Here is an 18,234-nt window from a genome sequence, read left to right as displayed (position 1 = left end):
ACAAAAAAACATTTATTACAGTAAAAGACACATTGCCATTAATCCCCCTCAAAATATTCCTCATCACATTGAACACACCCTGTTGTTCTTGCCACTTTCTGAAGCAGTTCTGGAAGCCCTGTTTCGTGAGTGTCTTTAGTTGCGCTGTCATGGCTGCCTCGATGTCCTGAATCATTTTGACTTTGGGGAAGAGCCAGAAGTCGCATGGGTGACAGATCCACTGAATAAGGTAGATGAGGACACACGGTAATGTTTATTTGACAGAAGTTGCCATATACCAGAAGCGATGTGTGACATGGAACGTTGTCATGATGGAGGGTGATTTATGGCACGCTTTAAAACACACCTCTCAGAATGAAATCTTACCATTTGCAACGATATGGATGAACCTAGAGAACATTATGCTAAGTGAAATAAGTCAGACTGAGAGAGACAAATACTATATGATCTCACTATATGTGGAATCTAAAGAATAGAATAAATGAAGAAACTAATCAGAAACAGTCTCAGAGACATAGAGAAAAAGCCTGAGAGTTGCTAGATGGGAGGGGGGTGGGTATGAGGGAGAAGGTGAGGGGATTAGACAGCATAAATTGGTAACCAGAGAATTGCCACAGGGATACGAAAGACAGTTTGGGGAATATAATCAATAATGTTGTAAAGATTTTGTAGGGTATCAGATGGACACTTGCTTATAAGGTAGACCACTTCATGGATGGTGTAGATACCTGACCACTGCAGTGTACACCTGAAGCTGAAGCTGAATAATAATGAATCTCAACTGTAATTATATGTGTGTGTGTATGTGTGTATATATATATATATATATATATATACACATATATGTGTGTATATATATATGTGTATATAGTCACAGGATGTGGAGTACAGCATAAGGAATAGAGTCAGTGGAACTGTAACAGCTATATAGGATGTCAGAGGGGTAGTAGATTGGGGGCAGGTGGTTATCACTTAGTGAGGGGTATAAATGTCAAATATTACATTGTTTTGTACACCTGAAACTAGAAAAAACAAAAAAGCATCTCTCAACCATAGCTCACACCTGACTGAACAAGTTGAAACTTGTCACACACTGTTACTAAGATTTGATACGCTGCTTCCAGTATTGAAGATCCCTGCCTTTCCATTGAGTGGCACTTGGCAACAGCATTTACTGTATCTTTTAATCACAACAGAAAGGCTCCATGTCACACATCACTTCTGGTACGGCAATTTCTGTCAAATAAAAACATTACAGTGCACCCTCATCCATCTTATTCACCGGATCTGGCACCGTGCACTTCTGACTCTTCCCCAAAGTCAGAATGACCGTGAAAGGTAAACGTTTTGAATTGATTCAGGCTGTCAAGGCAGCCATGACAGTGCACCTAAAGACACTCATGAAAGAGGACTTTCAGAACTGCTTCAGAAAGTGACAAGAATGATAAAATAAGTGTTTTCAAAGCGAGAGGGAGTATTTTGAGGGGTTTAATGGCAATGTGTATTTTACTGTAATAAATTTTTTAAATTTAAACATTCACTGTATATTTTGATCATACCTTCTGCATATATCTGATACATTCCTAATATAGCCTCATAAATATTATATTTAAGGATCAAAGACAGAGCCTAGGGATTTATATTTTATATATTTTCTCCTGATTTTTTTGAACAGTAGTTTTCAACACACATACCCAAACACCAAATTGTATTCAGAACCTTAATATGTGAAACACATTATTTGAGAGCCACACCTCTTGAAGAATTGGGGCCCAGAATATCCCCTCTCTCTTTGTACCCCGGTTTTCTATCTTTTCACCTTCCACCTACCTCTTTGTGACATTTCTGAGGAAATATAATCTGAAATCATTTCTAGGTAATTGTGTTCAGATAATATAGCTAGTCTTAATGGTTTGTCTGAATTAGTTTGATAGTGGAATATCTGTTTTAGTATTTGTTAAAACATTTAACCTCCAGGTGCCAGCTTGTTTTGGAATGCAGCAGGTGATGATCAAGAGGCTGAATCTCAGCTGAAGCAAGATGATACCAAGCTTTCCAGTGAGGACATGAATTTTTCTGTTAATATTAATAATGAAGTCACAAGTCCTCCAGGTAGTGCATCTTCATTAAAAGCAGTTGATATTCCCAGTTTTGAAGACAGCAACATCGCTGTGGAAGAATTCAGTCAGCCACTTTCAGTATCCAAGTAAGATCTCTTTGATTGAATATTCATCCTACTTCTTTTTTTCTTTTGAAATTGTAATACTGTTTTGGTGTTCTAACTCATATGTGCATACTAACCCAGGCATACATATACATCTACATTTATTTCTGTATGTATGTGACTATATTTGAAAAGCCTTGACTTCATACCAATCTTCTGATTCCAATCCTACACCCCTTTTTCTTATTTAAAAATATTGTATAAAGATTAAAACTTGTTTTTAAGAATATTTAATGGAAGGAAGGTACTCATGATAGAATATTAGGGTTTAAAAAGCGGCGTCCCAAACTATAATATGGTACAGATTTCAGAGAAAATACATATCTATAGAAAAAAGCATAGATGGAAATCCTCAATAATGTTAACAGTAGTTATCTCTAGGTATTAAATTACCTGTGACTTTTATTTTCTTTATTCTTAGTATAACTTTGAGCAGTTACCTAACACCTGTGGCTCATTTTTTTCACCTGTCAAATAGGGATAATATGTGGTTTCTCTCTCCTAGGTCTTTCTGGCCAGGAATATGTAAGATGATGCACTTGAAGCAGTGCCTGGCCTATCATAATGGGCCATAGTAGTAACAAAATTTCTGCTAGCTAAATTTATTATAACTTTTCTCTGTTTTCTACAATAGCCACAGATTACTGTTCTTACAAGAAATGTTTTTACATATTGTTTTTATAGTTATTTTTAAAATATATATTCTAATTTTGAAAATAATAAATGTTCATTGTATAAAATTTGAAAAATACATAAAAGCATAGAGAAGAAAAGAAACTTCACAAAGTATATAATGTGACTAGAAATGGCAACTTAGGAACTCTCATTTGACAAAGATCTTAACTACATGTATATTTTAAAACTTGAAGCGAACAAATAATATATTTAGAATTTTTAGGTACTCTAAAAATTTCTTTTGTACCAAGTTCAGGAGAAATCAACAGGCTGTTTTCCAATTTTCAAAGACAGTTGTCTGAATATATTATAAATAACATAACTCGAAAAGGTATCATGATCCAGCTTATATGCAGCCTATCAAGATGAGATGCTCATCACTTAAGAGCTGAAAATACAAACCAGAATCTGCTTGAGCCTTACCCCTTTCTTCCAACATTACTGCACTTCAAATATTCTAAGTTAAATATACCTTAGAAAAGTTAAAGGTACCTTGATACCTGACATTTACATTACATATATCCTTTCAAGCAGCTCTTCTCCGGTTATGAGAGAAGAACCTGACATGCCTGTGCTCTTTCCGAATTCCCCGCTGGCAGAGAATGTAAGCATGTGCTTACAGCATGGACCAACAGAGGGTGCTAGTAACAACTCTGTAACATCAGGGGAACCAAAAGTCGAGCAAGTATTGCAACCCTTGCCTCATCAACCATCAGATAACCAGAAAATATACCAGGATTTATTGGTAAGAAAATGTAAAGCATTTCATCTTTTGTGGGATGGTTATTTAGTCTAGGGTATACTAGTTAAGCCTTTCCTATCTTTAAATTGATAGGGACCTTGATATAAGAAGATTGTATGCAAATTAATGATGTATCATTTATTTCTTTTAGCTTTTCTTAAATTATGATAACCTAAATTCAGTAATTTACTATAAGCATGCCAATTATCAGGTACTTAGATGGCCAGGAAGCAAAGCACCATATTTTTAAAATATAAGTGTTGATATTGTGCCAAATTCAAACTAAAGTTAATACCATAAAAAACAAGCAAGAGGCTGCAGGAAGTTTGAACATTGGAAAGACATAGGATATTTATGATAATATTTACTGATTTCAATTCAGGGAAGCAGATTTTTATTGACTACTTAGCTTTGTCTAAGTGAACTAAGTAAAGTGGATAATATAAAGATGAATATGACAGTCTCTGCACTTGAGAACCTAGGGGAAATAACACATGGATACCAGACTGAGAAGTGCTGTAAGCAAAGGTAGCACAGAATAAAAAGGGATAATTCTGGTTGGAGAAAATAGTTGTCTTAGAAAAGTTAAGAATGTGATCTGGGACTTCAAGGTTGGAAACCCTCACTGTCTATTTCATTCAAATTGTAGACTTTGGAACATTTGATTTCTTCATTTAAAATTGAAGGCTAATTAAACATACTTCATAGGGCACTAAGTATTCATCAGTGAACACGTATTTTTTATTTGCCTGCTAGATCCTAGACTGGTACAAGCAACTGGGTGCTCAGGGAATGAAACATGCTTTAATGTCAAGAAGGCAGAGATAGTATCAAAGGTCATTCTCATTCAAAGTGAAAAAAGAAAGGAGTCAAATTCTGAAAGTAATAAAGATCTACGTATACAACTGAAATATTACCATTTTCAAATGAAAACATGCTTTAAAACTTTTGTTTATAAAGAATTTACTATAAATTCTTAAAAACACTTGAAAATATTACTCAGATGATTTTAAATCTGTTGGTTTTAAAATTAACAAGTTCTAAACAAACATTCTAACATTCTAAGTTTCTCTAAGGTCTGATGAAATAATTAGGATGAACTGTTTATAAAAACTTCATACTTGCAAATGTACTTGATAATTTGTAGAATAAGCAAGATACTATTTTGCTTTTCCCTTATGCTATTTACATTTTTGTTTCTTAATACTAATTTTTCCTTTTTTTAAAATTTTTCCTTTTTTTTTAAATTTTTTTTTCAGCTACAGTTGACATTTAATATTATTTTATATTAGTTTCAGATGTACAACATAGAGGTTAGACATTTATATAATTTATGCAGTGATCCCCTAGGTTAGTCTATCCATCTGGCACTATATACAGTTGTTGCAACAGTATTGACTATATACTCTAGGCTGTACTTATCCCTGTAACTTTTGGTTGTTGGAAAAGTCATGACGTATTTTTTCTATGTTTTTCGTTGCAAAAATGCGGCATGACTTTTCTGACAACCCAATATTTTGTAACTACCAGTTTGTGTTTCTTCATCCCTTCACCTTTTTTCACCCAGCTCTCCAACCTCCCTCCCCACGGGCAACCATCAGTTTGCTCTGTTTTGTTTTGTTTGTTTGTTTATTTTGTTCTTTAGATTTTCATATGAGATCATGTGGTATTTGTCTTTCAGTCTGACTTATTTCACTTAGCATAATAATACCCTCTAGGTCCATCCATGTTGTTGCATAGTGATTTTAAAAGTATGTCCTTTTTCTTTTCATCAGGGTCAAGTGAACCACCTATTAAATAACTCCTCTAAAGAAACTGAGCAACCATCTACCAAAGCAGTAATTATCAGCCATGAATGCACCAGAACCCAAAATGTTTACCATACAAAGAAAAAAAAGCATGATTCAGGACCAGTGGACAAAGACTGTGTTCTTAATGCAACCCTTAAGCAACTAAGAAGCCTTGGAGTAAAAATTGATTCTCCCACTAAAGTGAAGAAAAATGCACATAAAGTGGATCATGCCAGGTAACTTTAAAATTTGTTTTAAAAGATGAATACATTTTAGATGTATTGCAGCAGTCTCATGAGAAAAAGTATAAGCTTGCCACTCAGTTCAATTGATTTATCATTTATTCAGGGCCTGCTAAATTTATGATGAATAAGAAATCATCTCTACCCTTTAGAGTCTTCATTTTGGTAGGAGAGCGGGTTATATACATAAGTAATTAGAGAGATATTGTGCAATGTCTCCTGGGTAAAGATGCCAGTGAAATTCTCTGGGAGTCTTGGGGAAAGAGAAATGAGCTTTTATTCATTCCTGGTGTCTGGAAAGTCTTCCTGGAGGTGATCGTGTCTGTGCAGCTCAGCTCCTGGATGTACAGTTATGCAGTTGTGCCATCTAAAAGGCAAAAACATTCCTTTTTCTAGGAATGTGTTTTGAAGAGTAATCGTTACATGAACCTTACTTATTGCTCACCATTTTTAACTGGCCATGTTCTGTTCAGATTCCTCTTCATCAGGATGACTTTAGCACACACTTGCTTTTAAAGAGGATAAAATCTGGAAAATATATTATTAAGGTTAGCCTGTTAATTATTTTTATTGCTGTTTTCTAGTTACAAAAGTAATACGGTCTCATGATTTTTAAAAAGTATCAAATAATACACTAGAATATCAGATAAAATTCAAAACTCCCTACACCCCAAACTCCTCAGTCTGACTTCTCCAAGGTTACTTCTCATTTCCTTTGTATTCTTCTAGAAATGTTCGATTATATTCAAATATGTGTGTAAGTGTTGTGATTTGGGGTTTTTTTGCTTTATAGCTTACTTTATAGGAATATGCAGATCTTTGTCATGCATTTAAACAGCTGCATAATATTCTATTATACCCATGTACTATAATATAGTGAACCCCAGTCCTCTATTAATGACCTTTTAGGCAGAATCTCTTATTTCTTACCTCAAACAATGCCAAGTGAACATCATTCTACAGGTACTTGCACAAGTATTTTGGCATGATAATTTCCCACAAGTGGGCAAGATCGAAGGATATATGCATGTAAGATTTTGGTGGATGTTGCCTTGCCCACCAAAATAGCTGTACCGGTTTGTATTCCTCCCAACAGTGTAGGAGAGTAAGGCTAGTGTTTTTGAAGGTTAGATTTCAATACTGTGAGATAGAGGCTATATAGTGTCTGTTGAAATGCACAGATCATCCTGCTATCTATGTGGGACCCTTAAATTTTTGTATGGCTGCCTTTGGGGAATAGTTTTTAGTAATGTATTTCTTCACAGTGACCACCCTATTTTAATGTCTCTAGTGTGAAACATTGAAATTAACACATTTTTGTGTATAATGAACTTGATTCATTTTTTAAATGCCTGGAATGAAATAGAAAGTAAAGACTTTCTGGTGTATCAGTGTGAGATAGTCAAATTGTTTTAATCAAGATTGTTTTCCTCTTAATTTAAGTAAGAATTTATGTTATAAATTTATACTATAAAAATAATACATGCTAAGGATTGGAATTTTTAAAAATGAAGACAATGTCACCTGATCTGATAAGACCCAAAGAAAATCAGCTTTTTAGCAAACAGTTGCAGTTTTACTTTGTATACAGTATTATTTTTCTTTGCATAACATTATTAAATATTCATTTAATATTGTGGGCTATACCCATTTTTAAAATTCGATTATTTCTGTGAGTTGAAAAATTCATAGATACGCATTCATAGGTAGGATTTTAGTTTCATATAAGATAATTTTCTGAAGGAAGTGAAAACAGGTATGAAAAACAATTGTTTTCAGTTTAAAGCAATATGTTGAATCAAGTATTTCCATAAAAGTAAGCTGGCAAACTTTTCACAATAGCATAGCTATATCTTGATATGAAAAAAATATTTTTAAGGTTTTATTATATAGTATAAATTCTTACATAAAATATTGTAGAACTCTGGAAATAGAGTCTGGTATTTGTTTTGTTTCCATTGTCAAAGAAATACAGGCCTATTTTGGAAACTTTGGAAAAATAGACCCAAAAAAACCTGTATTTGCAACAAACTGAATTATTAATATTTTGCTTTTGTATTTCCTGTTATTTTTTTTTCCTAAAATAATTTTAGCAGCAACCATTTACTGAGTGCTCATAATGTGTCAGGAATGATGCCAAAGTTTTATGCAGCATCATTTCATTTAATCCTTAAAATAATCTGTGTGGTAGGTACTACCGTTATTCTTGTTTTATAGATGAGGAAATTAAGTACCAATTTGCCCAAGGCCCCACACCTGTGAATTTAAACCTATCTTTTCTAACCCCAAAGTTCATAGTTTTGTTTGTTTGTTTGCTTGGGGGAAGGGGGTTTGACTGTTTTGCTGTACTGCTTACTGCTTGTTTAATTTTTTAGTGGGGTCTGATGGTCGTGTATCAGTCCTGCTTTGTGTTTTGATCATGCTGTACATACCCCCCAAAAAAAGTTTTTTTTTTGGCTTTACATTGGGAAATAAGCATGTTTTCCAAGTTGTTGTAACCCTTTCTGAGCATCATTTTTAATTGGGATATACGAGGTGTAATCAAACAATATGATGAATGTTTAAATTTAAAAAAATTATTACAGTAAAAGACACATTGCTGTTAATCCCCCTCATAATACTCCCTATTGCTTCGAACACACTTATCCCATCATTCTTGCCATTTTCTGAAGCAGTTCTGGAAGTTCTCTTTTGTGAGTGTCTTCAGTTGCGCTGTCGTGGCTTCCTCAGTGTCCTGAATCATTTTGACTTTGGGGAAGAGCCAGAAGTCACACGGTGCCAGATCTAATGAATAAGGTGAATGAGGACACACCATGTTTATATTTGACAGAAATTGCCATATACGGAAAATGTTGTATGACACAGAGCATTGTCATGATGGAGGATGATTAACGGCACTTTAAAACACACCTTCTCTCAACCGTAGCTCACACCCGACTGACTGCACCAAACAAGTTGAAACTTGTCACACACTAAGGTTCGATGTGCCCTTTGTGCATCCAACGGATGGCACTCGGCAGCAGCATTCACCATATTTTGTGATCACAATGGAAAGACTCTGTGTCACACATCGCTTCTGGTATACTGCAATTTCTGTCAAAAGCATTATGGTGTGTCCTCATCCACCTTATTCATTGGACCTAGCACCGTATGACTTCTGGCTCTTCCATAAAGTCAAAATGGCCATAAACGTTTTGAATCGATTCAGGACATTGAGGCAGCCGTGACAGCACAACTAAAGACCCTCATGAAAGAGGGCTTCCAGAACTGCTTCAGAAAGTGGCAAAAATGATGGGATAAGTGTGTTCGAAATGAGAGGGAGTATTGTGAGGGAGATTAATGGCAGTGTGTCTTAATAAATTTTTTTTTTAATTTAAACTTTCACTGAATTTTTTGGTCACACCTCATATAATCCATTAAGTGGAGCATAGCATTTGTTTACCTAACCCTTCCCTTGTCAGAACAAAAAGATCTTGTCAAGTCGGTTCTGATGTCTTATTATTCTAAATGTTTCTATGATGAACATCTTTTTGCAAAGATTGCGTCTTTTAGCATTAAGATTATTTCCTTAGAGTCTCAAAAATGGAAAGTCTAATTCAAAATGGTAGGAAAATTTAAAGCTGTTGCTCCATTGCTTTCTGAAAAAGTAAGGTTTTACATCCCTGCCAACTATTGGGTTGTCAGAAAAATCATGACGTATTTTTTTATATGTTTTTCGTTGCAAAAATGCATCATGACTTTTCCAACAACCCAATATATGTATTACTATTTCACCAATACTTTCACTCATTTTACTTCAATAAATACGTATAGAGCTTCTACTATGAGCCAGCTATGAGAGAGATCATGGTATCCAAAATAACCTGGTAAAGAAATCTTTGCCCTCATAGAGCTTACAGTTTAATGAGCAAGATGCACAAATAAACAGTCAATTATAATATATTCTGATATGTGCTATGAAAATACATAGGAGAGGTATCTAACATTAGCAATGTTTTCATTCTATAATTACCCTACATTAAAATTGCCTTTTTAAAAGATCTGTGCTAATTTAGATCCAAAATAAATTATTTTTAATTTATATTCCATTGATTATTAATGGGTTCTGTATATTATAGTGATTAAAAATGAAACTGCATTGAAACTATTTCTCCAAAATGTCATCACTGAAGTTTACAATGAATACTTTATTTTTAATACCTTTAATATTTATTGTCAGTATTTATGGCCTTGTATTGTTATCTTTTAACATGTATCATAATCTTTATAATCCTCATGATCCATACTGTTCCTCTAGTCCTGTAAACCAGCTATCCTTTGACATTCTATCTATATCCAGTTCCAGTTCTGGACTCCAGGAGCCGATTATCCTACCAGAAGAGTACCTGAGGCAGGGGGAGGAAGATTTCCTTTCTGCTTTCCTGTTACAGAACACTGCAGGGATTAACAGAGTCCAAAAGCAGGAAAGCAATGAAACGGTCCCAGACATACCTAGAAATTGTAGGGAAGTTGGAGATTTGGGTTTGAGGTCTTGCTACAGCCTCTACAGGCAGAGTCCCAATTGGAGTGACCTTTTGAATTCAAAACATCTTAAGCAGTCTCTCTGTTGCTTTCTTGCTCTCTACTTATTAGTTGAAAACCCTGTGTAGGATAAATACGAGATAACTAATTGAGATTCAACCAAGACTGTAAGTTAAGCTTGGTGTTCATCTTTAAATTGGAATGATTTTTGAGCATGTGATTTTAATTGTTGGCATGTGATTTTCATACTTAGACATAAATGAACTCACATTATCCCTTTGTGACTGCACATATAATGAGATTCTAAAATTGTGTATTTGTGGTCAATTCAAGGCTTTTAGGATTTAATTGGTGGAATGGCCTCCTTTTGCTTTTCATCTTACCCTAATGTTTCTGTACATTGGTTCTGAGTATTATTGATTTGTTTTGTTTTCAAAGCAATGATGATTCCCCCAACTCCCAAATTGAAACTGTGTTAGACAATGAAACTTGAAGAACCTTCTAAACTGACATTGACTGCTTCGTGGATTTATATGATCCTTGAACCAATCTATAAAAGAAGATCTAATTTAAATTAGACCTACTTTTTCTAAATATTTAATATTTTGGATTAGAAGTTATTTGCTTTTTCAAATTATTTACATTAATATTATTTATAGATATTATATATTTTTTAGTATGTACAAGTTTTCTGATTTAATGTGCAAACTGCTTTTTACTTTTGAAGAAATAAAGAAAGAAAGCAGAAAAAGACTGTATATTCAGAAGATATTATCACCATAATCTATCATAAACTAATAATATCTAGATAAATTGGTAGTATCTCTTCCATCTTATTAAGACAGTCTCCAAAGCATTAGGTACCAAAGAAGGTTAAGGAAGAATTCCTTATCAAGACCAGCATTATTGAGCTTGCTGTCCCATTGTTTGGTGATGACATCACTTTTTTCGGGGAATATTAATGATGAGAATGAAAATACCTGATAGTTATTTGGATTTTGTGAGGGTGAGGATGCAGACAGTGTCTGACACTTATAAAATAGCTGAATTTTTTTATTGGATGATGTGGAAAGTCATAGCATATTTTTTACTAGAATATACAGTTCACTACAACACACAGTGCACAAAGGACTCTGATTTTTAGGGAACAGAAAAACTCTGATGGCAAAATATAAGTTGCTGAAAATAGTGTAGTGAAACAAGGGTTATAGAGCCCCAGAGAGTAAGGCAGACCTGATCTCAGCTTGCCAATTTACTAGCTGTTCAACATAAGAAAATTAGTTTAAAAATCTCTATTCAGTTTTCTGAACTGTAAAATAAATATAATAATAGTACCTACTTCTTTTATTCATTCGGTAAATATTTATTGAGTGACTACTGTGTGCCAGGCACTGTTTCAGCCACCAGGGATACTGCATTGGGGGAAAGAAACAGATAAAAAGTCTGCCCTCGTGGGCTTTCATGAGGGAGCTAGACAATAAATAAGGAATATAAGTTAAATATATAGATAGCTATAAGTGGTAAGAAGAAAACAGAAAAATAGGGGAAGGGAAATGTGAAGTATTGAAGTGGAGAATTAAGTTGAAATATTTGATAGGGGTGACCTCCCTGAGAAAGGTTTCTGTGAGGATTAAATGAGATAGTGAATGTTTAGCAGAGTGCCTGGCAAAGATATGGCATCCATAAAAATTAGCAACTGTTATTGCATATATGATATAAAGGGAAAGGCAATTCAATTAGTTGAGATTAGTAATGCCAGCCAAAGCGAGTTGATAATCTAATGAAAGAAAATCAGTGTATATACACAGTAGTCCATATCCAGAGACTGGTTCATGTTTTTCATTCATTACAAATAAAATCTCTTCAACTGTGAGCAATTTAATATTCCAACCTACTCACCAAAGCTTGTATTGTTATATTATCAAATGCGTTTTCTGTTTGATTTTATTTTTGTTTTACTTTACCAATATTGAATGACTTTTACATTTTGTGACCTTGTATTTTGTCTTAAAAACATGACTGATTTATAAATTTAGGAATATTAATTTGTGTTTCACTTTCAGCCTGTGAATTCATGGATTATCGTCTAGGTTATCATATTTATCCCTTGAATATATCTGGATTATCAAGACTTAAATGTCTGAGCACTCAGATAAAAAAGCACCATGAGGCTTAAAGCCGAAAACCTTTTGTTACTTTCATAGACTGGAACACATTTAGAATAACACTATTTTGTATTTAAAAATAAGATAAATGATGGCCTACTCCATTGTGTCTTTCAGTGTGTTGGCATGCATCAGCCCTGAAGCAGTGATCTCTGGATTAAACTACATGTCATTTGCTAATGTTGGCATGAGTGGCTTAAGCCCCAATGGTGTGGATTTGAGCATGGAGGCAAATGCTATAGCTCTGAAATATTTAAATGAAAATCAGCTGTCACAACTGTCTCTCACTCGATCAAACCAAAATAACTGTGACTCATCTTTTAGCCTTCTACATATAAATACAGACAGAAGCACAGTGGGGCTTAGTTTAATTTCACCAAACAACATGTCACTTGCAACCAAAAAATATATGAAGAGATATGGACTCATACAAAGCAGTGACAATAGTGAAGATGAAGAGGAGCCTTTGAACAACTCAGATGACAAGAGTGAACATTTACTAAATCAAAACCTCACATCCATCCCCGAACAACCTGATTGTCAGAAGGAGCCGTCCAGGGGTGCCTGCAAAATAATTAATTATTATAACTGTGAATCCGTGGGCACCCACACAGATTCGTCCGTATTAAGAAATATTACAAATGAAGTTGTGCGGTCAAAACCAACACAGCGGTTGAATGAAAACCCAACATTCTTATTAACGAACCTAAAACCAAGTCCTGCAATGAAACTCCGAACTGGAAAGTCAGAATTTACCCAACACCCTGAAAAAGAAAATGAAAGGGACCCTCCAGTTTTTCCTGAAAGTTTGAAACCTTCTGAAACTTCAAAGCAAATGAATAGTATGAATTCCGTAGGCACCTTCTTAGATGTAAAGCATCTCAGACAGTTGCCAAAATTATTTTAAACCCTTTAACTCCCTGCCCTCTTGATAGGAGGACAGGGTGTCTTCTGAAGGTACTCGGAGAAGCCAGAGCTTTCGGTAGTTTTGGGATTCCTAATCATTCTAGGGGTCACCCTGTTTCTTGGTAGCAGCTGATTGCAAAGAGCTGAACAAGTGACCTGATTGTTTATGAAATGGCTGGCTAGTAGGAGGAGGGCTAAGTTAAGTTCTCTTTGTTTCAGTAGAGCTGTTCAGTGTCACTGAAACCTTTTTTTAAAAAAATAAACCCTGAGATCAGTTATTTGAACAAATTTAGGTAAACAGACACTATCCAGCACGGAATCTGAACTGCTCTTTATACTGTACATTTTGAAAAGTAAGTCTGTTTTCCTAGCATGTTGCATCTCTGCATCTACCCAGGATCACCTAAAAGAACATAAAGTTATCATGACCCTGACTAAATTGGCTAAGTCAACCCTTATTGAATTTAAGGGGAAAGTTTTATTTTTTTTAATAATTTAAGATCTTTTATACAAGGAGTGTGTATGTCTTCTTAAGATGCATATTTGTTAAATTCTGTGGAAGTAAAACTTTTGCATTCGGGTGGGTTGATGTTAGTGTAACGTTTTCAGCATATAGCACTATCACAGAATAAGAACATTGGATATGAGTGTGTTTTGTAAACTTTGTGAGTTTTTCAAATGTTTTAATTTTTTAATAGAACTACAATGTCTATTAAATTTAATTAAAATGTCTAGATTGACTGGTTTCCTTTGTTCTCTGCTATCACTTATCCTTTTTCAATGAAAAAAACCCCAACTTTTTAGACTCCCAGAAAGTTTCAAAAATAGTACAGAAAGTTTCAAAAATAGTACAGAGTTCAGGTATACTCTTCACCCAGCGACCCCCAATAATAATTAATATCTTACATAATGACAGTAAATTATCAAAACCAAGAAGTTGACGTTGGGTACAATATTAGTAACTAAACCACAGACCTTTCAGGCTTCACAAGTTTCTACACACACATTTATTTACTTTTCAGTGTATAGCTCTATGAAGTTTTATCACTTATTTTGCATGACCACCACCACAGTCAGCATGCGTGTTCCATCACTAAGAAACTCTCTAATGCTACCCTCCCTCCAACCCTAACCCCTAAAAACCAATGGTCTGTTGTGTATCACTGGAATTTTTGTCATTTTGAGAATGTAAAAATACTTTTTTTTTAACGAAAGTTTCCACATTCCTCGTAATGGAATAGTTTGCTTTCTTTTTTTTTTAAGGTTTTATTGGGGAAGGGGAACAGCCAAGTTGTTGTCCTTCGATCTTAGTTGTGGAGGGCACAGCAAGCTCAGCTCCAAGTCCAGTTGTACTGCTCAGCTCAAGGTGCCGAGTTCAGTCTTTAGTTGTGGGTGGATGTAGCCCACCATTCAAGCCGGCAGCCTTGTTAGGAGCATGTGCTCTCACCAGCTGAGCCATCCTGCCACCTGTTGGCTGCTCAGTGGCAGCTCAGCTCAGGGCACATCGTCACTGGCCCATGTGGGAATCGAACCAGCGACCTGTTGCTCCAAGCTCACGGGCAAGCTTGTAATCAACTGAGCCACTCGGCCGGACCCATAAAATTCTTAATTTAACAATGAGGATGTTAATATAAATGGAATGCATCTCAAATTGTTGAGTGTATCAATAGTTGCTTCCCATTTTCCTCCACCTTAGATTCTTAGATATTAAGTTTTAAATTGTTATTTCTCAATATAAATGAAAAAAATCCTCATTCACATGAGAAAGTTCTGCTGAAGTTCAATTAAGATGTCATTGGCTTACATCAAAGTTTCATATATAAACTGGAAAGAAATGGACTTTGGATCTCTAAATACTTTCCAACCCAGCTGGGGCTTTCTGAGGTGATAATCTCATAAAACAATTTATAGCTAGCAAGCCCGAGTATAGTAACATGGTGGCTCTCTGCTGTTCCCCATGGAGCCAGGGACCCATCTGTGCATTTTTCCCTGCAGCATTGCTCTTTCAGGTTATAATTGAGATGAGTAAATGGCAAGGATGATGATTATATTTCCCTTTGTTTCCATAGGCATTGTTTGAGGGGTTAGTTATTTTAATAAATAGCATAAAAGTCCACTTACACATTTCATTGGTGTAAATTTTTAACAGAATTGTCAAAGCCACTTCAAGTGTGTTCTGTTTAACTTGAGCCCTCAGTGTTTCTCCCAGAAGCGAGTGTAGATAGAACTTGTGTTACGCATTACTGAAAAAACAGAATTTAGTGAATTAACTGACAGCCTCATTACCTATACCATTATCACTGGGAACCCTGTAATTTTCACACCAGACAAGCTCTCTGAACAACAAAAACAACCTGAGGCTTTTTAGGCAAAATCTAATTCCATCACTTCTGTTACTATCACCTGTGATAAAACGGTTAAGCGGTTTTGGAGACTGAATTTAGACTGCAGATAATTTGAACAAGTTTTTCCTACTAAATACATGTCCAGAAAAGAGAGACCATTACTGAAACCTACTCTAGAAAGTTCTCAAAGAAGAGTATTTTACTATGAGAAGTTATTTGGCAAATTAGTTGCTATGATAGCTTTTAGACATGTTTGGAAAAAGCATTAGTACTGGGAAAATTGGATTAAAAGACTGGAGATTTTTTTATTGCCTCTCGAGTGACATCTGAATTTTTCACCCAGTCCCCTGACATACTGTTTACAAGGTCTGACAATTAAGTTCGCGAACTCATCCTAGAAACAGTGCTACATACCTCATTGCTGAATATCACTATGGTCACCTTCGGAGTACTCCCTTTGGGAAGCTGTGCACCAACACCAGAGCCTAGTCCACCCTTCAAAGCAATTTTGGAACTCCCTAGAATGGCCATCAGAGCTGTCGTCGTATTACCCTTGATGTCCTGAATTTTATCAAAATGTCTTCCTTTCCATATTTCTTTTATCTTCAAGTAAAGAAAGAAGTCACTGGGGTCAGATCAGGTGAGTAGGGAGGGTGTTCCAATACAGTTATTTGTTTACTGGCTAAAAACTCCCTCACAGACAGTGCCATGTGAGATGGTGCATTGTTGTGATTCAAGAGCCATGAATTGTTGGTGAAAAATTCAGGTTGTTTTTGTCTTAACTTTTTCATGCAGCCTTTTCAGCACTTCCAAATAGTAAACTTGGTTAACTCTTTGTCTAGTTGGTACAAATTCATAATGAATAATCCCTCTGGTATCAAAAAAAGGTTAGCAATGTTGTTTTGACTCATGATTTGGACTGACAGAACTTTTTTGGTCATGGAGAATTGACTGATTTCCATTGTGAACTTTGACGCCTTGTTTCAGGGTCGTATTGCTACACCCATGTTTCATCACCAGTGATAACAAGGCCCAAAACATCGTCTTGCCTCTCCAAAAGGTCTTGGCAAACTGTGACTCTCCTTTGCTTTTGTTCATTGGTGAGCTCAGCTCCTTCAGGACCATTTTAGCACACACCTTTCTCATGCTAAGATTTTCAGTTAAGATTTTCCTGTTTCTCTATCGATGTTTATTCGGTCTGCTGTGCTTCTCACAGTCAGCCAACAATTTTGATGCACAATTCGACATTTTTGCAATGTTTTCGTTGCTCGATACTGGCCGCCCTGATGTCTCTTCATCAGTGACACATTCTCTCCCCTTAGAAAAACGTTTAATCCATTTGTAGACTGCCGTTTTCTTCATGGCATTATCTCCATAAACTTGGACTAACATGTCCCTGAATTCACTTCCACTCTTGCCAAGTTTTACAAGAAATTTAATGTTTGTTCGTTGCTCTAATTCAAGCTCACACATTCTAGTGATGGCACACAAAGCATACAACAATAATAAACACCACTCAGCAAGACACTGCCACACGTCGACACAAACACAGCTGTGACACACTGATATACAAGGTTATGAAAACTTACTGAGCTCTTGTACAGTGTTGCCAATGTAAGTACACGATGGCAAGTTTGCAAACTTAATTGCCATGTGGGTGCTACTTCAAATGGAATAAGGAAAAACAGTGGAACTTCTATTATCTAGCTTCTGGGAAAAATTAGCCTGGTCCTAGCCAATTGGCACCCTTCTCCCTCACCAAACGTCCCCTCCCTCAGCCTCTGAGCCCCTTGCTGGCATGCTCACTTGTCCTCTGCCTCGCTTTGCCTGTGCTACAGCCTCACAGACGTGGATGTAGACATGTTAGACATAAGCCTTGCCCTTTGCCAGCTGTAAAGAGTAGGGCAAACACATACACCCTGGAAACAGTCACACAACAGTATATGATGAAAAGCTAAAACGAGTGATCCAGACTGTAAGGAACCACAGCAGTGTAATCATAATAGCTTCCATCTTTTTAGGACTCACCACATGCTCATAGGACGCTGCGCAGAGCACTTCACTTGCACTAGTTCATTTAAGCCTCCTGGCTGAATCCAGCTGGCGATTGTCATTCTCATAGATGAGGAACAGCCTTAGGGAAGTAACGTACCCAAGTAAGTTACTACAGAGATTCCTGCTCAAGTATAACTCCAGAGCTCAAGTTCTTAAGCCATTGAGAAATATAAGTTCTCAGGCTTGAGGAATTCAAGAAGAGCGTCCTACAAGAATCAGATCTTGAGCTGAATGAATGATTTTGAATACTACAGTCAGTGCTGTCTTGAAATACACTGTCCTCCAAGCTCCCCTGCTGTGTATTTTCCCCCAAGAAGGACTCCCCTTGCCCTTTAGCTGAGACCAGAAACTTTTTTTTTTTACCCACGAGTCCTGAAGTAGGCAACCCTGGCTATCTACAAGTATGTCAATGTTAATGGGTTCACTTCAGTGATTTTCATGGTGGTAACCTACAAAGGCTCCAGGAAATTAGAGGAACAAAAGATTTTCTGTGCCTTATTTTCTAGATATTACTCAAGGGCAGAACCTGTCTTAGCCTCCTAGATGAACTGAGATGTCTTTTTTTTTTT

The 18,234-nt window shown here is 35.8% G+C and overlaps 1 protein-coding gene across 4 annotated transcripts in view; it reads left to right on the top strand.

Moving 5' to 3' along the window:
- STIL (STIL centriolar assembly protein) overlaps positions 1-13,997 on the top strand; it is a 62,601-nt gene extending 48,604 nt beyond the window's left edge. For 3 of the 4 annotated variants that reach the window (XM_019624748.1, XM_019624747.1, XM_019624750.1), the window contains 4 exons: positions 1,978-2,206; positions 3,431-3,644; positions 5,417-5,667; positions 12,477-13,997. In XM_019624748.1, the coding sequence (XP_019480293.1) occupies positions 1,978-2,206; positions 3,431-3,644; positions 5,417-5,667; positions 12,477-13,266 (1,484 nt within the window). In that variant the 3' untranslated portion in view covers positions 13,267-13,997. The remainder of the gene's footprint in view (positions 1-1,977; positions 2,207-3,430; positions 3,645-5,416; positions 5,668-12,476) is intronic. The other variant, XM_019624749.1, reaches the window with a different exon arrangement.
- The last annotated feature ends 4,237 nt before the right edge of the window (positions 13,998-18,234 follow it).

This window comes from Hipposideros armiger, unplaced genomic scaffold (genome assembly GCF_001890085.2).
Source record: "Hipposideros armiger isolate ML-2016 unplaced genomic scaffold, ASM189008v1 scaffold_605, whole genome shotgun sequence".
NCBI lineage: Eukaryota > Metazoa > Chordata > Mammalia > Chiroptera > Hipposideridae > Hipposideros > Hipposideros armiger.
Note: the sequence above shows the minus strand (reverse complement) of the source record. Positions and strands in the feature narration are given on the sequence as shown.